Source organism: Schistocerca nitens, chromosome 2 (genome assembly GCF_023898315.1).
Source record: "Schistocerca nitens isolate TAMUIC-IGC-003100 chromosome 2, iqSchNite1.1, whole genome shotgun sequence".
NCBI classification, from domain to species: domain Eukaryota; kingdom Metazoa; phylum Arthropoda; class Insecta; order Orthoptera; family Acrididae; genus Schistocerca; species Schistocerca nitens.
In genome coordinates, this window is record NC_064615.1 from 343,080,472 (window position 1) to 343,107,608 (window position 27,137).

The 27,137-nt window shown below is 41.2% G+C and overlaps 1 protein-coding gene across 2 annotated transcripts in view; it reads right to left on the reverse strand.

Annotated features, from left to right (window-relative positions):
- The window catches only part of LOC126236148 (CSC1-like protein 2), a 208,804-nt gene that overhangs the window by 129,512 nt on the left and 52,155 nt on the right, over positions 1-27,137 (reverse strand). For both annotated transcript variants that reach the window (XM_049945233.1, XM_049945232.1), the window contains exons 4-5: positions 16,366-16,448; positions 12,922-13,056 (exon numbers count right to left, since the gene is read on the reverse strand). In XM_049945233.1, coding sequence (XP_049801190.1) covers positions 12,922-13,022 — 101 coding nt within the window. In that variant the 5' untranslated portion in view covers positions 13,023-13,056; positions 16,366-16,448. The remainder of the gene's footprint in view (positions 1-12,921; positions 13,057-16,365; positions 16,449-27,137) is intronic.

Here is a 27,137-nt window from a genome sequence, read left to right on the forward strand (position 1 = left end):
TAACCATAATATTTACAACAATTACATTAGTATTCATCACAGCATAGGTTATCTACATGCTGACAGAATAAAGGTCGTTTATATCTTGAATTGCTTCATCTCATGCATCAACAGAGGTCTTCAAGGATTGAATCTAAGTGTCCAGAAAATTTCTTAGGATAATGGTTCTTCCCAATAGTCTTTTCAGTTTCTAAGTATTCCTAGTTTCTTGCTTTATGTCAGAAGAGAGTGTTCAAGACCTTTGAAGCAGCATAATAGACAAGGAGGCAAAGTCAGTTTTCTGCCTTTTATTGTGGCTTTTTAATCCACAGTACAATGAAACTTGTATTCATCATCATCATCATCATCATCATCATCATCATCATCATCATCATCAAGTAGCATTATGAAGTAAACATAAGGAACTCTGGATATTTATAAAAATTGCGATTATTTACTTCACATAGCATTCTTATTGCTAGTTTTTTGCTGATGAATACTTTTCTTACTTCAGCTGCCTTGCCCCAGAAATTAAATCCATAAAACAATGGAGTGTAAGCACGCAGAATCAGCTAGCAGTTTAACCTACACATCATCACACTAATAAATACTTTTAAAAGCAAAATATGTTTAACTGATCTGCTTGATTACTCAACCTAAGTGTTGACTAAATTTTAACATGTTACAGATGGTCTCCTACTATTAATGTCTGTTTCTGGTACCAGCACACTATTTTATTTCTCTGACATTGTATAATGTGATCTTTTTAAAGTTCACACCAACTGTTTACTGTGAATCAGTGATAGGCCTGTTCAATCAATATCTGAACTGTCTCTCATATAGCTGACTGTGGACCCTTCATTAGTACACTTACATATCAGCAAACATACGCTCAACATTTTAAAATCCTTGGAAGGTCACATATGCAGATTAGTAACATTGGGCAAATGCAATACGGAACCTTGTGGAGCTCCAGATACTTGTTTTCAATTTATGAGTATTGTTTTTCCATGTAGAATTTTACACAAAATTAAAGGCAATGGCATATACTAACACAATATTTGTCAGGCCCTCCTGTATAGCTTTTAATGTGGATATGGTTGTTCTATCTGGGCAGCATTCCATTCCAAGAAGCTTCTAAAAGCAATCATAATCACAAATATGCCTGCCTTAGACAGCTAATTATTTAGGGTTGCAATTTTGAAATCCATGTTGCCTATGGAGTAAACAGGGTCTTCCAAAGCATATCTAAGGCACCTACATATGAATAATTTATTATCGAGTATAATCTTTGCTTCCACTATGACGAAGTACTCACACAAAGCAGTGGGCAACAGCTTCACTGTATTTTTCTGTCATACATATATGGAAATTTCATTTAATTTTCCATGCTGTTTGTATTTGTTTTTCTTATTCAATAATGCATCACACTGTTTTCACAAGTTGTGGCAGTCATAGCACAATACACAGTGATCCTGGAAAATTTTTTATATTTATTCCAGTTTCGGATCACAATATTTTACACCATGTAATTAATTTCTGCCTATGATGTCCATTGTCAAGAACTACAAAATAAGAGAAGCATCTCGCCACACAAACTGCACTGAACTTACCAGATACGACAATCAGAAATCAATTTATGACTAAATGACAGTCTTATATACCCGAGTACAAACATTTTTTCAGTCACCTGAAGCCAATATATGTAAATATGGTACAGACAGAAGGTAATAAGCCAAAAAAACTTTGTTGAAGTACATAAAAATACTATTTTTTTTTCTTCTCTCTTGGATGATTATATCTTCTGTTTATAGTACTTCTGATTCTGTTTCTTTATAACAGTTTTCAGGATTTTACAGTACTGTTTTCAATCTTTGTTACAAATCTTCTGAAACAGTTAGAATCTGCTTCTCCTACCACAAGACACAATCATACTTTTAATGCACAATTTATTTCTGTTTCATTATACTCTTTTCTTTTAGAGACAGAGAGAGAAAAAAAACAGACCCCAAAGTTCTGGAGGAAAATATTTAAGAAAATGTTAAATTTCCATCTACGCTGTTCGCTCTGTTAATCTCCTTCCATTTGTCTTCCCTTAAACTTTCTCGAATTGTCTTCCCTTAAACTTTCTCAAATAACCGTAGACGAGTCAATGGTTATGTTACTGTAATATTTTTTCTTAATCCAAACCTAGCTGCTCAGTATGTTTTAATGTTAACTCTTTACCATCAACATCATGTACAGTATTTAGTGACAACCTGCATATTTAAAACACTAAAGACAGTTTCGTATGTTGTGCCATACCTTCAACATGGACAATGTACTGTTCCTGCAACATTCAACAAAATGACGTCATAGAGGAGAAGCAGTTACTGGCCTGAAGTCCAGACACCATTTCGCAAGAAGGGTAATCAGAGTGCAAGAGCACTAATTCAGAGTGCTGACAATGTGGAAAGCAGCAACCGGCACCTATGAAAGGTGAAGTTGTAAAATCTTAGAGGGAACTTGGGGAGCTGACCAAACAAGTAAACCAGAAAAAATTAAGTCATTGCTCCCCAATGGCGATGCCCCGCACCAGCCCAGCATGAATTACTGGGTGAAAGTACCAGTGTTGTTGGAGAAATACTAACCAGGCAGCTCACATAAATAAAGCCATCTCCCTCCCTAGAACAGACCCTCACTGTCAGATGCTTGTTATGCCCAGTGATATTGAGGTATCTATGTTATGCTAAACCCCATAGTCAACGACAGCTGTTAACTTCAAGATGAGGATGACTGTGCTACCAGAGGAAGCAGTCAACCACCTTCTATGGATAGACTTCAGTAGCCGCAGGCATCCTCCTGAGCTGGAGTGCATAAGCAGATAATTTGGCCTCTTCACACCACTGGGCCACCTGCTGGGTGACAACTTTCTGTTGGTGACCATCTCTCTGGCAACTTGTGCGTCCATACAAGTACAGTCACCACCACAGCCGTAGCCCACATCCAGGCAGGAAGCCTGTGCTCCAACCTGACCTGTTGTCAACCATTTCAGCCTTCACCATAGGGGTCACATTCCAGCCTCTACAGAGTTATGTAGAATCTTTTGTGCTCTGCTGTTTCACACATGTATGGATGTTACTATTGCACTATGACTTACAAATCTCATTGTGAAATTTCTTATGATAAATAATACAAGCTGTTAGATAACTCTTGGGCCATCTGTACAAACACTGTTAATTGGAGATCAATGTTTATCTTAGTTTAGAAAATATGTCCAGTTCACTAACACTATTTTAAATAACACTAAACTTTAAAACTGGCCGAGGTTCAGTGTTTATCTGAATAAGCATGAAGCACACTTGGCAACACAGCTAAATCAGCTACCATGAACATGATTATTATGCTTCACCGAGGATATTAATTGTACATCATAGGTATTAAGTATTCATTAGTAAAGATTTCATATAATAAAGATGGAGGAAAATGAGTAGAAAACTTAAAGAACTTCTTTTTAGCCAGAAACACTGAAACAGTCTTACAGCTAAAGTAAATGAAAAGAAATACAGCTCTCAGCACTTAAGGCTCTAATACATAATGCTGCTCAGCACAGTGGCCCAGAACACTAGGGAAACAGCACGACATATATCCAGGTGGTGTGGTTTCAAAATGTAGTATGTTTACAGTTGTTACCTCAGAGAATACATCATTCAGCAACTGATAATTCATGACCATCTAGGTGGTGTGGCTAATTTGAATGAACACTGGACAAAAGTTATGTCACGTACGGGTTTCAGAAGTTTGCTGAGCATGAGAGAAACATACATATTACATATCACTGGCCACGATTTTGGCAGCTTTCTGTTTGTTTGCTTGAAAGTCATTGTTATCAAACACTACAGAAACTATCAATACAGATATTAGCACAGTCTGCTTGTGTAGAGTTAATATCAGCCTGAAATTTTGTTTAACCACTGCAGTGATTTACTGGGAATGGTCCTTTAATGTGGTGAATCTTTCCTTCCTCAGACCTTTGGAGGGATTTACCCACCCAGTTTAATGTGAACTACAAATCATGATGCAGCTCAGCATTCACAACTTTAAAATAATTACCACATGCAAAAGAAGCGAGAAATCAAAATATCTTGTGATTAACCTGGAATCAAACCCCAGCTCCATGGTGCCATGGTCAAGCATATAATCAACGAGCCACCAAGATGCAACCACAGTTAGAATTTAGTTGATAAAGATGATACTGCTCATTGATCGCATGTGCTTACTACTTCTGCTCATTAATGTGCATGATACTGTAATAGCAATTTAAGCACAATATTTGGTAGTTAAACATTTAATATGCATTGTGCAGTTACTGATGGTCAAACCCTGAGAGCATTTTGGTGGGAGCAGTAGTTCTAATTTACACAAATGCACAATGGCTGTTATGTCAAAGGAATCAATTTTACAGTCTCTGATTGAAATGAGATCAGGACTACCAAAATACTTCTCAAATTTCTTATATTAACCATACATCACACACCAAATCTTTGTAAAAAAAAGTCCTTAAAAATCTTACTTATTGTAATTATTGTCTGAGTCTACCAAAAAGTGTCACATGCAATCTGTCAGTGACATGAACTCATCTGACAGTTACACAGATTATCACTGGAATTTGGTCTTACATGAGAACAGTAAACCCTGTCCTGCCAAAATCTTTTCGATTACGGTCAACTTTGCAAAAATTCCCAACACAAAATTTTAGCTGCAAATATAAACTAGAAGTTACCAAAAGAATTATTAAATATGCTATTTGCTGTATGGTTTTTGTACTTCAAACTGTCTAGTATGCAGACATGATGAATACCTATGCTATGCAACACTGTATCCTCATCATCACTGCTTCCATTGGTTTGTTAGGGAACACTTAATCATTGACGGAGCTCTGAAGATATTCAGTATTCAAGTAATTTACAAATCACACTAGTATGCTACCTGTATGCTTATGTATGAGATATATTACTCAACTTCATAAACTTACATATTATTATGCACTCAAAATTTGTGTAGTCTATGGACAACTTTTACTTTGTTAGAGTAAATTTGACATACAGCTAAGAATGAGACGGGATTTTTTTAAACCTGAGCAAGAATTTTTTCAGATTTCGAAGGGTTTACATCATGATTTTCTTTGGAGAACAGCATGCTATGCTCCCCATAATAGCAGCTTGTGTCACCGAAGATAGCTCTCTCTCAGTTGCATTTGTGAAGCCATGAAATGCTGTTTTCATGGGTTTTTTTTTACGTTCTCTTCCAGAATGTATCAGCAGCTGAAATTTCGCATCTGGATTTTAAGTAATATTACAAACCCTGTGGCACAGTTGACCATACAGTGGACAGATGTTAACGTCTTGTTTGGCATTTTCAATCGACCCTGAGGCTAAAAATGCACACAGGGCACGCCATTAGTTGGGAGTGTTCACTTGGGTGAACTGTGTGGATTTGCAGCCTGAGGATTGATTGTAAACAACAAAGAAGAGGTGACAATAGCTGTCCACAGAAGTGGACATCAGCACCATAGGGTTCATTATCATGGGTAAAAAAAGAAGAATGGGTCTCGACAACATGCCAGAACAGTGTGCACCACTTTGTAATGGCACTACGATCACTGAACGGCCACACGTAGAACATGCAAGCAATGCAAAATACCCTATGATGATGAATATATCATGGACATACATAGTGATAGGGATACCACCTCCTAAGGCAAATGCATTTGTTGTGTCCACAAGAAAAAGCCAAGTCTCCTATAAACAAAGAAAGAAAGAAATTATATGGCATTGCCACAGAAGCCACCGGGAAGCAATGCAGAAGAGCGGTGATCAACTAGATGCCAGTGTATCAGCCAGAAGAAACTGAGATAAGCTATAAGCATACAGAGTCCACATGGCATTACTGGGCAGTGGTCTATTCATAGGCATGGAGCCTACATCCAATCCACATATGACAGTATAATGGTGAGACCAGCACTCCTTATTAGACACAGGACAGTAGGATACATGGGAGACAGAGAAAAGGCCTTTGGTGGGGACAAAGCTATGTCATGAGAAGCCAATAAAGGGCTTAGGACGCAGAGTGTGACCTTATTAAGCAAGGCATAAGCAGAGCCAATAAGGTGGCAAGAGATCTTAGACATTATGCTATGGCAGTAGACAGAGGGGTCAGAGAGGAAATATGAACAAAACTCTGGATCCAGATGCTCTGGGAGTACTCAGAGTGAGTAACTGAAGATAGTAGAAGTCAGAGTTGGACAGGGAAACAGCAGGCATGTTTGTCACTGTGAAGCTGCTGGCGGGTAGTAGAAATAGTCAGTCATAGGTTGCTGCAGGCAGGTAGCAATCTGACAGGATCTTAGAGAACTGTTAGCCAGCCTTGGGACTCTGTTCAGGTGGTTGCCACTGGATATCATCTTTACCGTGTGCAGCTTTGGATGCTCGACAACAAAACACATGCTTTCAGCCTCTTTCCTGCATTATTGTTTAGGCAATGCTTTCAAAAAGTTCTTTATTTTATGGACTATAACACACTACAGACTATAAGACTGCCTTAATTTTTAAGCAATTTTTTAAAAATAACATTTTTATTATTAGATTGCAAAGCAAGACTAGACAAATTCTTAGTTTATGAAACTGAACTGAGCTTTGAAATCTCTGAAAACCTTCTTCTTCTTCTTCTTCAACGTGCTCTTCATATATGAGATGGTCTTCACTGCCTTTGAGAACATTATTTACGTTGCACTTTTTGGAAGATTTAACAATAATGTCTTCTCTCTCTCTAGACCATGACTGTTTCATCCACTGACACACTTTGTTGATTCTAGATTGCTTTAAAGACCCCTTCAGCATGAATTCATGTTGGTTTCATTCATAGTAAATTTGTTCCATTCGTCCCTCACATACGTTTTCAATGGTTAATTATCTAGACATCAAGGGGTTGCAATTGTGAAGTAAGTCCTCCTAGATTAATAGTAAGCTCTGTATTTTCCTGTCTCAGTTTCTCTTTCACATAATTTTTCAAATGACTATTAAACTAATCTAGCACAAGAAGAGAACTCTTCTTCAATAAAGCATCTTTCCTTCTCTAGCACACACTGTTAATCAATAATTTCATACCAGCCTTGCCCATCCAACACTTGTCATGTATGTGAACACCACCACCTGGCAGTATTTCAGAAGGTTTTGGCATTGTTTTATGCTCGGAAATGATCATTGTGTTAAGTTAATACCATCAGCACAACATGAAAGGACAATAGTTTAATGTATTTTTTCATGTTCACTTGTTTTTATAGTTACAGTTTTCGCACCTTTCATGGCAACAGCTTTGTTACTCAGCACATCAAATGTCAAAGGAGTTGCATCCAAATTCTATTTTGGCTTATTTCCACAATGGTTTACATTCGATGTTGAATAATAAAGTGATGGAATGATAATTTCTCTTCATAATCTTGTGGCATTTGAGTTATTTTGATTTTGGTTTGCATGCTAAGTCCACAATGCTTCATAAACCTATAGGACCAGCCAACTCCATTCTTTAAGTCTGCTAAGTTCCACTGTAGCACTAGCTTATGAGCATGTATTTGAAACATTATAGTATTAATTCGAATGCCACTTTGATGGTGTCCTTTAATCTATTTCAATAGATCATCTTTTAGTTTTGGCCATTTTGCAATTAGTCCTCAATTTGCACATTTAGTCTACCCTTTTTTTTCAGTTCTTTAGTAGCCCGCCAATTGTGAATGCTTTTTTTCTGTTGGTGGAGGGTCAAAATACTGCTCAGCTGCTCTGTTTCCATGTTGTTCTGGCATATGCTATTATTTTCAGTTTATAGCTGACATCGTGTCAAAACCATTTCTTCCATTACGAAACTAGCTACTAACAAAAATATTGTGTTGTTACTGATAACACAAATAAGTGTTCAGTGTTTGTGATGGCGGGCTGCAAAGGTGAGCTGCAGGAATTTTAAATCAAACACCAGACATTTTTATATTAATTTCAACTGTAAGATGCACCCAAATTTTGGAAGCTATTTTTTGCAGAAAAAAGTGCATCTCATAGTCCGTAAAATATGGTAGTGATCCTGAGTTCATCCTTGAATTTAGTGCTTCAGAAAGTGAGTGAAATACATGGTTAGACTTTATACCTACACAAAAACTAAAAAATGACTTCAAGTTTCACGATATTTTCATCAAAGTTCAGTGCATGAGTATATTTGGGATTTTATTACTGGTGACCTATAAAATTTTGTAACTCATTATTTTGAGCTTTGAAAGCTATCTTTATATGTCTGTATGTAAGGGCATAAACTATAGGATGTTTTTCATTATCAAAAAATATTTTTTTTGAACATAATTTGAAACAAGATCAATATGATAAGGGGTTAACGATTCTTTGGTTATTCATACAGTGCTCATTTTTTGCAGAATGTGCACTTTATCCAAATTTCTTCGCTACACCAGCAATTTTCCATATTATATTTTAGAAATAAATTCCTCCAAGCTAAAAATGGCAAGTTTTTGATGACTTTTCTTATAAATAAAATAGTGTGCTTCTTAAGACACAGAAATTCTGCATCTATATTCTTCCAACTTCTGCTTGTCATTTACATCTAACTGTTATTTGTTTACGCATGTTTTCACTGCAATTTGAGTTTTTGGCATTCCACTATTGTAGAGTATAGTGTATTATAATCCTTATGCCCAACAATAAGATTTTATCATTCACTTAATTTGCTACAAGCAACATGACCTTTCATCATATTTGTAACTGTGAAAAATATACTGTAAATCATTAAATTAAAAATGAGATACTTATGGAATATGTGAATGATCATTATACTTCAGTTTTCTGCAGTTTCTTGTCACAAAAGATGTGTAGTAAACACTATCATTCACACACTTCAGTTCAAATAACATGGTGCAATTACAAATGCCTGTTGTCTTGGTGGAAACTGTACAAAAGCATTTCTTAAGCTTAATGGTCTTCCATGTGAGAAATACACCAGAGCCTTGTGAATCTAGCCTTAGTGCCTGTGGCTATTTTTTTGTTTTGGCAAAATAAAGTGATCAGCTAATTATGGAGTCAATGATCTTCAATAAGCATTTTGTCCCCTGGCATCAGATAACAGCACACGTACAACTAAGATGTAATCTTGATCATGATAAGCCCATGGCTGACAAGATTAATGAAAACCACCTCAACTGTATTATTACACATTTATTGTGCTACAACCAATTTTGTTTCTTTGAACACCTTCATGTTGCCTGGAGTTAAACAGAACAAGAAACTAGGCTAAAGCAACAGTATTTTAAAGAATAAAATCAAGAAACACAGATAAACTTATACTAAATGCTCACCTAGTTGTGCTGAAATCAGCGCATAGATAGTCTGGTTCTTGTGTGTCATGTTAAAGGCAACATCCAAGAACTCTGATTGTAAACATTCTGCCTTTACGGCTTGGTAGATGTATGGTGAGTCAATATGGCATTCTGCATACAGTAAACTGCCAAGAGAAGGCTGCTTCTTGACAGAGGTAAACATGTAAATATAGTATTTGGCCTCTGTTGAGTGCAACAATTGGCCATGCAATTTTAACTGCTGCAAGCAATTACGAAACCTTAAGCACAGTACTAATTTTATAGAGTGCATGATTAATGCAAACAATTGGAAAGTACAACTGAGCAAATGTTAACAATACAATTATGCACAATAACAATGGAACAGGCAACAGTACTTGAACTAAATTATATCGTCATTTGACAACTACGACAGTAAGTGAATAAATATACAGATGCAGAATAATTATGTAAAATATATCTGGAATGATAATTTTCATCTCTCAGAATGATCATAAGTTATTAGTAATGTCATGACAAGAGATGGGCTACCTATTAAAAACATAAAAAAGCTAAGGCAACCAAGCTGATAGTTGTGGTACACTGTTAATAGAATTACAAGTGAGGTGTTTTAAGTTAGCTACAATTATTTACAATGGAAGAGATCATAAAGCAGTGGTTACACAGAGCTACATCATTAGGTTGATAACACCATACAAATTATTATACAACTGATTGGTAAAGTAATTACATATAGTACAACAGGACCATTAACTGATCAAACATAGCGATCATGACCATAGAATAAAAGCCATTACCACAAATAACATCTTGTCACTAAACGTATAAAAAACTGAAAATAGCTGAACAACGTGGTTTCAATTGTGGATTAATTATGAAGTAGCTTTTATTCTTTATCAGTTCTGTACTTTCGCATAATAGTAGCAAGTTCAAGGCCAATGGCCCTGCTGCATTAGTGACATTGATTCCAGTCTGATCACTGAAGTTAAGTGCCACTGGGCTTAGCTACAACTTTAATGTATCACCGTCCATGTCTGCCGAGCACTGCTGACAAGCAGGGTGCACCCAGGCCTTGTGAGGCCATTTGAGGAGATATTTGACTGAGAAGTAGTGGCTCTGGTCATGAAAGCTGACAGACACCAGGAGAGCAATGAGCTGACCACATGCCCCTCCTTAACTGCATCCAGTATGCCTATTGGCAGAGGATGACACAGTGGTTGGTCGGTATCACTGGGCCTTACTAGGCTTGTTCGAACAGAGTTTTACAAAGTTAAATATAGCTAGATTTTAACTGACAATACATGACAAGCTACCCAGTTTACTCTGCCACTCCACACATTCAGTGACAACATGTTTTCTTGTAATAGCTTTTATTCATTGCTCACAGTCAATTGCTCACAGTCACTATGTATGCAATTAATTAATAGGTGTAACTGGTCGCTCACTGTTTTTATACATCTACATCAGTGCAACCATGTATAGCTTTGCTGTCTACCCCTTTATTGTATAGACGTGTTGTTAGTAACACACAAAAAACTACCCTGTTCAGCTACTCTCAATTCTTTTACACACTCAATGACAAGACGTTATTAGTGGTAACTGGTTTTACCCTGCAGTCATGATCACCTTGCATGATCACAATTATTGGTTCTGTTGTACTATTTGTGATTACTTCACAATCAATTGTATAGTAAGTAAAATGAAGTTATCAACCTAACAAGGATACAGCTTTGTGTAACTGCTTGTTTACATTCTCTTCCAATGTAATGTAAATAATTTTAGCTAACTTGTAATTTTATTACCAGAATATGATAACCATCAGTTTAGTTCCCTTAGCTCTTACATTTTTTAAACACACACACACACCTCTTGCAACAGCATTACCAATAACTTATGATCACTCTTTGAGGCAAAAAGTATTCCAGATATAATTTACACAATTATCCTGTAACTTTCTGTCTATTCACTTATTGTTATAGCTGTCAAATGACAGTGCGATTTGGTGTAAGTATTGTCACTTGTTCCATTATTACTGTACTTAATTGTGTAGTTATTTTTGTTTGATTCTACCTTTCAATAGTTTGCATTAATTATGCACTCTTTAATATTAATTCTGCATTTGAGGTTCAGTCATTGCTTGTAACAATTACAATTGCACACTCTACTATCACACTCTACAGAGGCCAAGTACTATATTTACTTGTTTACCTCTGTTGAGGTACAAAGTATACCACATTGGCTCACCATACTTCCACCAAGCCATTAGCACAGTATTTATGATCAGCATTCTTGGATGTTGTCTTTAACATTACATATAACAACTAAACTGTATGTCTCAACTTCAGCACAACTTGCTGAGGATTTAGTACAAGATTGTTATCAGTGTGAGTCACCTATTTTATTCATTAAAATACTGCAGCTTAACCTAATTTCCTGTGTGTTTAACTGCAGGCAACCTGGAGGTGTCCAAAGAAAAGAAATCACCCATAACATAATAAATGTTTAACAAATACAGTGGAAGTGGTTCTCATTAATGATTAAGATAGATGTGGGAACTGAAGGAGGCCATGGTGACCATTATTGGCACTGTTAGATCTATTCCCATACAGTGACTGCCTGGTCGGTCCAATACTGCTCTTCCCAAACTCACAAGAAAAGCTACTGAGATGCAAATCCTTAAGAAGACAAAAGTCCCACAAGAACTTAGATCTGAAGAGCACTTTCCAGAATTCACCATCTATATGCCTGAAGTCGTGCAGGCTACCTTGGGTCTGTCTTCAAGTCACACAGATATTTGATGTCACTGAGAAGCGGAAAGAATGCTGGAATGATCATCATCCCATAAGCCCAATCTGATTCGAAACCCAGGGTTTGACCATCATTTTTGTGAATGGTTCAGAATCTACCACATCCAAAACAGGACAAAGGGAAATGTAGCCAAATCTGTAAGAAGTAGGGTTATCATGAAAGTGCTGCATGTGGGTGCGATGCAAAGGAAAAGGAGTACAACATTTTTTACAGAACTCCCCACTCCATGCTTTTAAAGGCGGTCTGAAAGACTTGCATGAAGACACCAAGTACTATGATCTGGTTGTCAAATTTAAGCATTTATCTGTTATACACTGTATGTGTATAACAAAAAATATCAATAATAGTGATAATAACAATAGCGCCACAGAGAAATGTGATACTACCAGACATAGTTGAGTGTGCCATACTATGCTTCCAACTAAGACTCTAGCTAACCAAGGAAAGGCAAAGGACATCATTTCTAATATTATAATCAAATCTGTATCACTGTAAGCTTTCCCCGCCTGGAGACCCAAGAAATCGTCAAATCTTTATCAGTTTGAATTACAAAAATATTTCTTTTTTTAAGATATCATTCACTAAAATGGAGCTGCATTAAACTAGTTCCGAGACCATAGAAAATAATCCACATTTGTCTACATAAGATGGGTTGCACTAGCATCTTAAAATGCGAAGCTGAAATTGTGTTATGTTATGAGCAATTATTTTGTATTTTAAATAATTTATCTGTTTTAGCTGGTACTTACTTCAATCTAAATAAAGCAGTGAACCATGAACAAAATCCTTTGTCTATTAGAACACTCGAATCTAATGATGCAAGAGAATCAGCTTCAGTGGATGTGTTCATCTCATCCGTCCTCGCATAGAAGAGCTGAGTCCATCTGTGAAGGAAAGCTTTTTTTAATAAAATCATGTCAGTTAAAACACAATGTGGTGATGGTAAATATAAACAGTGAACTAAACAGCAGACAAAATTACACAAAGGGAGAGTCAAATTTTGCAAAATAAATAAATAAATAATAAATAAATAATAAATTAGCATAAAACAATAGTCTAATGAGGTTGTGACATAAAATGCATTCAAAACAAAAAAGTCAATTTTTTTTCCTTTATCTCAGAGATGTTTATAGAAAACAAGATGACACAGGAAATATGGATTTAATAATTTTTATAAAAGAGAAATAGCAAAGTGAGAAAGGCTGAGTGATGGAGTGGAGGCAGGAAGAGCAACATAATTCAGATACACCTGAATAGTGAACAAGGTTGTCAACAAATACAAAGGCTATTCATAAAGTAGGAAACTTGTGGCATTAAAAAAAACTAAGTACATGATATAAATTTTATTATATACATCTGAAAGAGTGAATGACATACTACTTTTTCACATAGTCACCAAGCACATTGAGGCACTTATCATAGCGGTGGACAAGCTTTGAAAGACCACCATAAAATTCTGGCACCTGAGACGTCGGCCAGTGAGTCACGCCTGCCTGAAGTTCCGCATCATCATCAAAGTTCTTCATCTTGAGAAACAAGTGGAAGTCACTTGGTGCAAGATCGGGGCTGTAGGGCGGATGAGGGAAAATTTCACATTTGAATGAATTAAGGATTTCTTTAGTGTGGTTTGCCATGTGAGGTCAGGCATTGTTGTGCAAAAACAAAATTTTGGACGTCAGCTATCCTTGGCGTTTGTTTTGAACTGCTCTTCTAAGGCTGTGCAGAGTTTGACAGTACCGGGCAGAATTTATGGTTGCTCCACGTTCAAGAAAATCAGTAAGAAGTACATCTTGCCTATCCCAACACACTGTTGTGATCAACTTCCTTGCTGACAAGGTTTGCAAACATTTTCTTGGTTTTTAGGGAGACACTGTGTGCCCCCACTCCATGGACTGTAATTTTGTCTCGCAACTGATGTGTTGCGTCCAAGTCTCATCACTGGTTATGATTCGATCCAGTAATGAATCGCCATGTTTGTAGTAGGTCCCAGAGATGTCAACGACGCCTCCATTCGCTGTTCTTTATGGTGCTTTGTAAGCACTTTGGGCACCTATCGTGAACAAAATTTGTGGTAGCCTGTAAATTTCAAACACCAAAGTCCATGAAACTTGTGGAAAAGAAAGCAAAAGCTCCATTATTGTCAAGTGACTGTTTTCAAAAATCGTTTCATCAACTTTAGCAACCAGATCATCAGTCACAATGCTTGGGTGTCCACTCTTCTCTTCATTAACGTTGGTTCGGCCATTTTTAAACCAAATGCACCATTTCCAAACAGAACATTCACTCATTACACTGTTTCCGTACACTTCACACAGTTCACTATAAATTTTTTACGGGTTTTAGGTTTTTTGCCAACAAAAACAGTATCACAGACCGCACTTCGCAACTGGTCGGATTTTTAATTGTAGCGCACATTTCAAATTCAGATATCACAAAAACCAGACGTCCAGATACATTCCCACTGTCACGGATGGATGCCGACTGGGCTGCCAAGCATGCAAATACCAAAATACCTAGTGGCGTCAGACGGAAACGTTCCCTACTTTCTGAATAGCCCTCATATACACTCAGAACTGAGAAGAAATTTAAGCTCCAAAAACAACATAGAACGAAGGAAGAATAGAATTTAACATATCATAGAGAAGGTTGCTAGAGACAGAGCACAAGCTCTGATTATGGGAGTGATACAGAAGAAAATCAGCAACACCAGAAGCATTCTTTTCAAAGAAACTGGTCCAGAATTTTCATCAAGCAAATTATTGAAATGACTGGAAACCCATATATGAATGGCCTGATAGGGATCTGAACTGCCATTATCTTGAAAACGAGTCGATTGCACTAAACAACATGCCACCCCACTCAATGTAAACAACATCAAGTTGAAAATATTGGAATTTACAAAGCAATGTCTACAAGACTGATTCACTCTTCTTCCCATCATTCATCATTACTGCATCTACAGCTACAATTACTGTCATTAATTTCAATGTATAAAAACCAGTGTGGCTCAATTACAAAGAGTGTTTGGGATTCAATTCTAGGTCAGCCAATCTGACACTTATCATTTCTGACATTGATTTGTGTACACACGAAAAAATGCAAGCTGCATGGTGGGGCCCATGTTACCCACTAGATATATCACATTCAATAGGACGATGACTAGTAAATTAACCTTTTGATTGCTGATAGTTTTACCTATATTGAAACTAGTTTTTAAAAGCTACATTGTTTAACCCTTTGGCCCACCTGCTATCTCCCAATTCCTCAGGCAAGAAAGTTTGTTGTGCATTGAGCCCTCTAGCTTTTTAGCCATGTGCCCGAACCTGCACAGAGTACATGTATAGTATGACACACATATTTTGGTCCAACCTCAGGACCTGTGAAATAATAATCGACATTTGGGCATAACCAATAACTTTAATGTGTGTCTGAAGTAAATATGATTGTTCAACAGTGAAAATAAATTATTTATTATTTGAAAGTGGATAAATTATCAGTAACAATTTGTGAATCAATACTTAGTTCAAATTGTGTTTTCGGAATACTCCTAGATAACTGGTAATCTTCAACTGTGCGATATTTTTCAAAACAATGTGAGAGTGTAACAATTCGACAATTTTTATATTCCCAGACCATTTCACTTTGTTTCTTATTTCTTTCACATACTTTGCAAGCTCTTTTTGGACAATTTTTTGATGTGGGATCTATATGTTTTAGAAAGTGAGGCTATTACAGCAAAATCTATAATGCACATAACCTGAACAAAGAGTATGAAAAATAGTAGAAGAAACATTACAGAAATGGCATTTTTCACATTAATTGCAATTAGATTTTTCTTGTAACTAACAAATGTACAAGCTGCTATTTGCATGGAAGTCCTGTGATACAAAGCAGACATTTGGATGTACTTCAACAACTTTCAGATGCCTTGACCACACTTTTTGTCATTTACACAATCACCTTACACGTTTTGACAGGGTAAGTTACAAAGGCTACAAAATGCAATACAAAACAAAACTGATTTGGAGACATTTAACATTTTCATATCTTTTGATACCAGTTTCAATTTATAGGCTTCGAAAATGACAATGTCAAAACATGTACAGTGATTTTGGAAATAATAAAAAGGGTGGTCAAGACATCTGAAAGTTGTTGAAGTAACATATGTGCATTGTTACACAAATGTTACTTACCGTTCCTCTGTCTTCTGGACCAAGGCAAGTCTGCCATAATTCCAAGCTCTTTTCCTCAAAATGGCAAAGAGTAGCAACAAGAGCTGAAAGAAAAACTAAGTATGAATATTCAATTGGGCCAAACAAATTATATTCAGTAAAACAAAACAAAAGAACACTAAAAAAGTGGGGGGAACTTACCTTTATTTATATTGTGCAAAAATTCATTTCAAGTGCCCTAACTACACCACTATTAATCTCTCTTTGTTAAATTTCAAAAATAAAGAAAGTTAAATACAAAATTTTGAAATAATATCCCAACTGGGTTTGGCTAACTGTTCACAGTAACAAACACTTAACTGTTCACAGATACATAAGAATGTTCAAAATGTTGAAAAATACACTGTTCTGAATGCTTCTGTGGAATACACAGAGCACTACTGTTCAAGACAGCCTTCCCACCCCTACCCTGCTCTCCTCACAATCATTGTATTTACAAGGCAATTGTTTAAATTATTGAACAACACTGTTTACATCCGCGTTACCATTAAAGGCCATGGTTATAAGCAGGGGTTAGTTTATTACGTATTTCATAAACTACTGTTCTATCAGCTCTGATCACTCTTCCTCCTAACACAGCAGTTCTCCTTATTTCAGTAATAACTCGCATGGGGTGGGAGTATTTACTAATTTTATTTTCCTGCAATAGAATGTACTCTATTAGAGCACCAAGCTCCTGCACTTTCAGTCTAGATCTTTCAGTGCTTGGCACATATGAACACACTGTAGCTAGTTTTGTAGACTAATTTCCGTTTAACCCACTGACTGGATTTCCAGTTTACATGAAGCAAGAGAACATGAGATTCATTCAGTGAAAAATGAGAGAAGATGATAATAATAATATTTCGGTGATCCATTGTGGAATTGGGACAGTGGCCAATAAGATAATTACCATGGAAATCACTAAACAGTTTTGAGAAGTTATGTTATTTAGATGACAACCAGTTTCAGCATCTCAAAAACACCAAGTTGACTTTACAAACAGAAGGTGAAGCATAATAATAATAATAATAATAATAATAATAATAATAATAATAATAATAGCCCTTAAAATCTACAGAATGCAGTTTGCAGCATTAAGTTAAGTACCTGTACATGTACAGCACAATATCTACACATACTGGTTAGCATTGACATTCGAGTTATAACAGAACATGCCAAGCATTACAAAAAACCAAAAATACATAATCTACAATCAGGAAAACAAATGGATCTTACATAATTATTATAGATGTGAAATACACTACTTTTTAGGAAAACTTGTACTCAAAGTAAAACACTGTTACAATATAGCCTATGAAGTACACAACAGTGTGCATATCTATTGCCTAAGTATTATCACTACTGGTGATACATCAGAATTAGCTGCCATAACATCAAGAACACAACCAGATGCAAAACCCAATGGTCAATGCACTGGTTTTTCTGGCTGTGAAATACAGTAGGTCCCCTTATGAGTATCAGTATATCTCAAGATCTTTGTTGTTTTTGCAACACACTGAATCTCACTTTATTACACTCCATACTATTGGTATGTAGCATGTTTTTATTACTGACCATGATTTGGTCTTTTGTAAGCTCACACACACCTATGATGGGATTTTGCATATGATAGTGATGTCTTCTTGATATTTAGCATGGTGAGGTGATTGCTATTTCCTTATGGTTGGATTTGTTGTAATCATACTTTTTTTACATGCCACTTTTAGCTGGTTACATTTTTGGATCCAAATTGACATATTTCCCAGGTCATATGTGGAGTATCCAGTGTCCTTGACCACATCTCATGAGACATGTTATGGTTGGTTGGTTTAGTTTAATTCTAGCTTTGTGACTTACTTCGCCATACACCTTCTGGCAAATTTTACGATGTTCTTGCCATACATGTGTATTTTATGGATTTTGGGTTGATGACCTCATGACAGCTGCGAGTTTCGAGTATGTTATGTGCTACTGTTGTGGGTTACAAGTTTTACTGTGGGGCTTGAGACTCCTGGCATATATAGTCTTCTGCTACTAAATTGTTTGTTTGATCACCTTTGTTTTCCTAATCATTTAGAAGGTTTTGATTTAGTACTGTTCCATCCCATGACTGGATTAAAGTACGAGGCTATTTAACAACTTTTTTTTTTTTCATTCAGAACTGTTGCCCGCTTTTTGCCTTTTTGCGCCAATATGTTCCTTAATAAGTCGGTTTATACTTTGGTGTCTTGTTGGTTTCACACTTACTTCACTTTTAACTTGTTTCATTCCCACACTACCCATTGCAATGCAGCTTGATATATGTCATTTCCCATCTGGATGGGTTCATTACTTTGTAGTTAGGTTAATAGTATGATACCTTATATTCCCAAGAAAATAGTAATTACACTGTCAATCAAGATTTTGGAGAACCCCCTTAGTTAATGTAGATTTGAGGTCTTTGTTCCACTCTTGTATTTGCCCACCTATTAACTGACATAAGGGACACCAAATCACACCTTTTTATTTTTTGATTTAGTATATAACATATGCCCTCTCGGTGTTTCATGGGTATTCCTCATATGTTCTTTGCATACTGTTATTCACTTAATATCTTGTTGGCCACAGGGTTTTGCATCTGGTTGCATTCTTGATGTTGTGACAACTAGTTCTGATATACATAAAAAAAGAAAAAAGAAAGATAGAATGTGGAGAAATAGAAATTAAATAAATAAATAAATAAACTAGACAAGCTTTATATGTTTGTGTTTCTAATTGTATATTGTCTATTTTTTATTTTTTGTAATGTTTGGCATGTTCTGTTATAACTGTGATGTCAAAATAATTTCAGTGCTAACCAGTTTATGTACATGTCTAAACTTGTTGTCATCTAAATAAAATAACTTCTCAGAACATATGGGTGTTTGGCAATTTTCTTGGTAAATAACAACATTTTTCTGTCACTGGCAAATTTGCTATGAAAAAGGCCAATTATACGACTAACTTTTTTTTGCGAAAAATCTATGAAATTTCATCACAGAAAAGTACATTCCTTTTTCTTTCTTTTTTTTCCTCAGGATAAAATTGCGTCATCAACTGCAAGTACATTTGATTATGCTTTACCAGTTCCAATAAATTAATAAGTCGCCTTCAGAAGCATACAAAATTAGGAATACTATAAATCTTTAGACCTTGGCTATATATTTATGTGAAGTATTAAAAAGTAGCTGCTGTTGTGGTCTTCAATCCGAAGATCGTTGTTGTAGCTCTCCACGCTTATCATCATATGCGAGCACCTTCATATCCAAATAACTACTGCAACCTAAATCTTTCCAATTCTGCTTACTGTATTGATCTCTTGGTCTCCATATACATTTTAACTCCCACACTTCCCTCCAATACTTAATTGGTGAACCCTCGATGTCTCAAAATGTGTCCTATCAACCCATACCATCTCCTGGTTGGATTGCGCAAGAAATTCCTCACCTCTCCAATTCTATTCTGTACTTCCTCATTAGTTACGTGATCAACCCATCTAATCTTCTGTAGCACCATATTTCAAAAGCTCATATTCTCTTTTTATCTAAACTTTTTTTTATCCATGCTACACTCCAGACAAACACCTTCAGAAAAGACTTCCTAACACTTAAATCTACATTCAATGTTAACAGATTTCTCTTTTTCAGAGATGCTTTTCTTGCCGTTGCCAGTCTACATTTTATATCCTCTGTATTCTGGCACTCAGTTATTTTGCTATGCAAACAGCAAAACTCATCAACTACGTAAGTGTCTTGTTTCCTAGCCTGATTCCTTTAGTATCACCTGATGTCATTCTACTAGTTTCCATTATCCTTGTTTCGCTTCTGTTGATGTTCATCTTATATCCCCCTTTCCACACACTGTAATTCTTTCAACTGCTCTTCCAAAGCCTTTGATGTCTCCGACGTAATTATAATGTCATCACCAAAATTCAAAGTTTTTGACTGACTGATTGACTGATTAATTGAAGGAGGTTAAGGGACTAAACAGTGAGGTCATCAGCCTCATGATTCCAAAGTACCTCGCAGAAGAGAGAGGATCCACTAAAAGTGGACGGATACAATCATAGGAGTCAAATTATAAAATGAGGAAGTTAAAACCCACACAGTGGAAGGTATAAAAGGGTAGCCCAAATCTAAAAAACTGGGAAAACAGACAGATAAAAGAGCGGTCTTCACAAGGAGGAGTGGTCATGAGTCCCAGACCGAGAAAACACGAAGAGTGGCCACAACCACCCCGCCCCTTCTCCAAGACTGTGAATCATGTGCTTATATCAAAATAAATAATGTGCGCTCCTGGTATCACCAATGCATAGACAACATAAGACAGTCCAGTTTAAGTGGGGGGGAAGAGGGCTGGCAGAGCGGCGGATGGTGGGTGGGTGCGGGGGGTGGGGGGGTGGGGGGGGGAAGATGGTTGGCGGGGCGGCGGACGGTGGGTGGGTGGGTGGGTGGGTGGGGGGGAAGAAAGCTGGCGGGGCGGAGGGGGGGAAGAAAGCTGGCGGGGCGGAGGGGGGGAAGAAAGCTGGCGGGGCGGAGGGGGGGAAGAAAGCTGGCGGGGCGGAGGGGGGGAAGAGAGCTGGCGGGGCGGAGGGGGGGAAGAGAGCTGGCGGGGCGGAGGGGGGGAAGAGAGCTGGCGGGGCAGAGGGGGGGAAGAAAGCTGGCGGGGCGGAGGGGGGGAAGAAAGCTGGCGGGGCGGAGGGGGGGAAGAAAGCTGGCGGGGCGGAGGGGGGGAAGAAAGCTGGCGGGGCGGAGGGGGGGAAGAAAGCTGGCGGGGCGGAGGGGGGGGGAATAAAGCTGGCGGGGCGGAGGGGGGGGGAATAAAGCTGGCGGGGCGGAGGGGGGGGGAATAAAGCTGGCGGGGCGGAGGGGGGGGGAATAAAGCTGGCGGGGCGGAGGGGGGGAATAAAGCTGGCGGGGCGGAGGGGGGGGAATAAAGCTGGCGGGGCGGAGGGGGGGGAATAAAGCTGGCGGGGCGGAGGGGGGGGGAATAAAGCTGGCGGGGCGGAGGGGGGGGAATAAAGCTGGCGGGGCGGAGGGGGGGGAATAAAGCTGGCGGGGCGGAGGGGGGGGAATAAAGCTGGCGGGGCGGAGGGGGGGGAATAAAGCTGGCGGGGCGGAGGGGGGGAATAAAGCTGGCGGGGCGGAGGGGGGGGAATAAAGCTGGCGGGGCGGAGGGGGGGGAATAAAGCTGGCGGGGCGGAGGGGGGGAATAAAGCTGGCGGGGCGGAGGGGGGGGAATAAAGCTGGCGGGGCGGAGGGGGGGGAATAAAGCTGGCGGGGCGGAGGGGGGGGAATAAAGCTGGCGGGGCGGAGGGGGGGGGAATAAAGCTGGCGGGGCGGAGGGGGGGGAATAAAGCTGGCGGGGCGGAGGGGGGGGGAATAAAGCTGGCGGGGCGGAGGGGGGGGGAAGAAAGCTGGAGGGGCGGAGGGGGGGGGAAGAAAGCTGGCGGGGCGGAGGGAGGGGGGAAGAAAGCTGGCGGGGCGGAGGGGGGGGGGAAGAAAGCTGGCGGGGCGGAGGGGGGGGGGAATAAAGCTGGCGGGGCGGAGGGAGGGGGGAAGAAAGCTGGCGGGGCGGAGGGAGGGGGGAAGAAAGCTGGCGGGGCGGAGGGGGGGGGAAGAAAGCTGGCGGGGCGGAGGGGGGGGGAAGAAAGCTGGCGGGGCGGAGGGGGGGGGAAGAAAGCTGGCGGGGCGGAGGGGGGGGGAAGAAAGCTGGCGGGGCGGAGGGGGGGGAAGAAAGCTGGCGGGGCGGAGGGGGGGGGGAATAAAGCTGGCGGGGCGGAGGGGGGGGAATAAAGCTGGCGGGGCGGAGGGGGGGGAATAAAGCTGGCGGGGCGGAGGGGGGGGAATAAAGCTGGCGGGGCGGAGGGGGGGGAATAAAGCTGGCGGGGCGGAGGGGGGGGAATAAAGCTGGCGGGGCGGAGGGGGGGGAATAAAGCTGGCGGGGCGGAGGGGGGGGAATAAAGCTGGCGGGGCGGAGGGGGGGGAATAAAGCTGGCGGGGCGGAGGGGGGGGAATAAAGCTGGCGGGGCGGAGGGGGGGGAATAAAGCTGGCGGGGCGGAGGGGGGGGAATAAAGCTGGCGGGGCGGAGGGGGGGGAATAAAGCTGGCGGGGCGGAGGGGGGGGAATAAAGCTGGCGGGGCGGAGGGGGGGGAATAAAGCTGGCGGTGCGGAGGGGGGGGATAAAGCTGGCGGGGCGGAGGGGGGGGAATAAAGCTGGCGGGGCGGAGGGGGGGAATAAAGCTGGCGGGGCGGAGGGGGGGGGAATAAAGCTGGCGGGGCGGAGGGGGGGGAATAAAGCTGGCGGGGCGGAGGGGGGGGAATAAAGCTGGCGGGGCGGAGGGGGGGGAATAAAGCTGGCGGGGCGGAGGGGGGGGAATAAAGCTGGCGGGGCGGAGGGGGGGGAATAAAGCTGGCGGGGCGGAGGGGGGGGAATAAAGCTGGCGGGGCGGAGGGGGGGGGGAATAAAGCTGGCGGGGCGGAGGGGGGGGAATAAAGCTGGCGGGGCAGAGGGGGGGGAATAAAGCTGGAGGGGCGGAGGGGGGGGGAATAAAGCTGGAGGGGCGGAGGGGGGGGGGGAATAAAGCTGGAGGGGCGGAGGGGGGGGGGAATAAAGCTGGAGGGGCGGAGGGGGGGGGAAGAAAGCTGGCGGGGCGGAGGGGGGGGAAGAAAGCTGGCGGGGCGGAGGGGGGGGGAAGAAAGCTGGCGGGGCGGAGGGGGGGGGAAGAAAGCTGGCGGGGCGGAGGGAGGGGGGAAGAAAGCTGGCGGGGCGGAGGGAGGGGGGAAGAAAGCTGGCGGGGCGGAGGGAGGGGGGAAGAAAGCTGGCGGGGCGGAGGGAGGGGGGAAGAAAGCTGGCGGGGCGGAGGGAGGGGGGAAGAAAGCTGGCGGGGCGGAGGGAGGGGGGAAGAAAGCTGGCGGGGCGGAGGGAGGGGGGAAGAAAGCTGGCGGGGCGGAGGGGGGGAAGAAAGCTGGCGGGGCGGAGGGGGGGAAGAAAGCTGGCGGGGCGGAGGGGGGGAAGAAAGCTGGCGGGGCGGAGGGGGGGGGTAGAAAGCTGGCGGGGCGGAGGGGGGGGAAGAAAGCTGGCGGGGCGGAGGGGGGGAAGAAAGCTGGCGGGGCGGAGGGGGGGAAGAAAGCTGGCGGGGCGGAGGGGGGGAAGAAAGCTGGCGGGGCGGAGGGGGGGAAGAAAGCTGGCGGGGCGGAGGGGGGGGAAGAAAGCTGGCGGGGCGGAGGGGGGGGGAAGAAAGCTGGCGGGGCGGAGGGGGGGGAAGAAAGCTGGCGGGGCGGAGGGGGGGGGAAGAAAGCTGGCAGGGCGGATGGGGGGAAGAAAGCTGGCAGGGCGGATGGGGGGAAGAAAGCTGGCAGGGCGGATGGGGGGAAGAAAGCTGGCAGGGCGGATGGGGGGAAGAAAGCTGGCAGGGCGGATGGGGGGAAGAAAGCTGGCAGGGCGGATGGGGGGAAGAAAGCTGGCAGGGCGGATGGGGGGAAGAAAGCTGGCAGGGCGGATGGGGGGAAGAAAGCTGGCAGGGCGGATGGGGGGAAGAAAGCTGGCAGGGCGGATGGGGGGGAAGAAAGCTGGCAGGGCGGATGGGGGGGAAGAAAGCTGGCAGGGCGGATGGGGGGGAAGAAAGCTGGCAGGGCGGATGGGGGGGAAGAAAGCTGGCAGGGCGGATGGGGGGGAAGAAAGCTGGCAGGGCGGATGGGGGGGAAGAAAGCTGGCAGGGCGGATGGGGGGGAAGAAAGCTGGCAGGGCGGATGGGGGGGAAGAAAGCTGGCAGGGCGGATGGGGGGGAAGAAAGCTGGCAGGGCGGATGGGGGGAAGAAAGCTGGCAGGGCGGATGGGGGGAAGAAAGCTGGCAGGGCGGAGGGTGGGAAGAATGCTGGCAGGGCGGAGGGTGGGAAGAATGCTGGCAGGGCGGAGGGTGGGAAGAATGCTGGCAGGGCGGAGGGTGGGAAGAATGCTGGCAGGGCGGAGGGTGGGAAGAATGCTGGCAGGGCGGAGGGTGGGAAGAATGCTGGCAGGGCGGAGGGTGGGAAGAATGCTGGCAGGGCGGAGGGTAGGGTGGGTGGGGAGGAAGGGAGTTGGCAGGGTGGCGGTGAGGGGGGCAGAGGGGAGGGTGGGTGGGGAGGAAGGGTGTCGGCAGGGGGGGGGACGAAGAAAAGTGGATTTATTTCTTTTCATCGGTCCTTTACTGTACAGCAAACACTTATGAGCCATAACATTATGACTCTTCTTAATAGCAGTTGGTCAATATTTAGCAAGCAACACTGCAGTTATTCTGGGTGGCATGAATTCAACAAGTTCTTGGTAGGCTTTTAGAGGTAAGTGACAACATATCTATGCACAGATTATGCAATTCTCAAAAATTACAGGCCAGTGGTTTGTGAGAGTTTTATGTGCATCAGTTACTCGGTGTAATTTTCCACAAATCAATCACTTTATCAAGTTCAAAACACTAAAACTGGAAAGTTTGATAACATGTAATCTAACTATTCTTCTGAATCCATCCAGTCTCTGAAGTTAACCTCCTTAACAATTTGGTGACCATGCCCAACCACCGTCTGGGCCACAAAGCTGTATTCAAAAGGACACAACAGAGTATCTCTCAGGTCGTGATGTTCTTTATGTGCAAGCCACCTACTGCTCGAAAAGTCTACTCACTTCATATGAGAAAACTGCATGGACCTCTTGCTACCTGTCCGTTGACAGCTGCAAGATTCTGTTAATTTCTAGAATTATTTCAGGAGAAACAATAGCAAACGAATGACTGAGGAAAGATGTACTCGCGTTTTTGTACGTTCTTTGCATGTACACATTAGGTTCTGCCATCTGCCTAATTCTAATACAAATGTGTCACATTTGTTACATGAGCAAGAAATGTTGAAAGCTCAACAGTATGGAATCAGTGATTCTGGGTTGGAGGGAGAAATATCTGAGTGGGAAAAATCTGAAGAGGATTCATATTCAAGTACACTGAACATTGCTACAATTTTCCATTGCTAATATTTTTGCTACACACACTTTACAATTTAGTTCAATTTTACTTGTGTCTTAATCTCTCATTTTTTACAGATGAATCTCATGACGAAGCAGATCCAACACTGGTTTTCAAGATTTGCTTGAAGAGAAAGACAGTTTAGTTGTAAAACAAGCTGGAAAGAATCAATTTGGTGTAGTCCTGATTGCAACATACCTCTCTGCATGCCAGAATTCTTCAGGATTTTCCATGCTAAAGCCAATTACATACAAAATTGCTCAGGAACTCGCCTCACATGTTTTAAAGAATAATTATATTTTTTGCCATCATTATTGTAAAATTTGTACCCAATCAAAGAACTAAAATAAGAAAAATAAACCTTGAAGCTTGTTCTTTTTCAGTGTGTATTATTTTTCAGATACCATATTTACTCGAATCTAAGCTGCAATTTTTTTCCGGTTTTTGTAATCAAAAAAACCACCTGCAGCTTAGAATCGAGTGCAAAGTAAGCGGAAGTTCTGAAAAATGTTGGTAGGTGCCGCCACAACTAACTTCTGCCGTCAAATATATGCACTGCTACACAGGCATGCTTTGCAGGCACAAAGATAAATACTGGTGCCAAAACCTTTGCATCAATAAATAAATTAAAAGAAAAGGTAAAATAATGTAAACATTATGCCATGTATTCTTTCGTGTTTGCTGCTATCTCATTTAAATCCTGTCTGCCTAATAAACTACGAAACTATAGTGAGACAACAGCAAATGCGGAAGAATATAAGTATCATGTCATTCTTATCTTCGTATTATTCTTAAGCTCAATAGTGATACAGTCAGAAATGAAGCACAGCAACTGACTAGATTTTTAAATCTAAGATTACTAATTTCTGTGCAGAATGTAATGTAATAAAGAGGCGTCTGCAAAGATTTTCAAATGGAGAAAAATTTTTGCTAAACTCTCATTCAGATCATCATCTATCATACACAGTCTATTATTTGGTTCTTGTTGATCATTATCAAAGAAAGCAGCAGTGTAATAATAATAGCAGTCTCTTGCCATTGTTTCGCTAGCTAGCCATGCCGCTGGTGGCGACAGGTCGTAAACACTCATTATCAGTGCGACAAACAATGCATGACAGTACAATAAAGCATTTTCAGCTTAGAGTGACAAACACCTATAACAAAGAGAACGGCACTTAACAGATCAAAGCAAAATAAGCAATCATTTCAAACCAGACGAAGCACCTGAAAAAGGAAGGGTACCCGCATCAATACGGATGGAGCGCCTGACACATAGCAACTGCTACTTGGTAAAGCTTAACTGTTAAGATTACGACTCGAACCAAACTATCCATTTGACCTAAATTGTGTCTCATGTTACAATGGACCAACTTTGTTTCGACCTGGAGGCGCCGTCTAAAACTTTTCTCTCCTCTTTAATTTCTTGTCTCAAATTTCAGGTGTGGCTTAGATTTGGGAATTTTTTTCCCTTGATTTCGAGTCATTTTTCAGGTGTGGCTTAGATTCGAGTAAATATGGTAGCAAACACAAATTTGCCAGCTGATTTCAAATAATGGCACAAATGGCTAGTTTTCTGGGCCTAAAATTTTTCTAAATGGCTGGACCTCAATATGTTAAGGAAATTTTTACAGTACATCACAATTTATTTCAATTTTCCAATATAATTTCCATTACACAACACTGTCAATTAATAATAAAGAGTCTCTCCACAGACATAACTAAGAATCTTTTACTAACAGA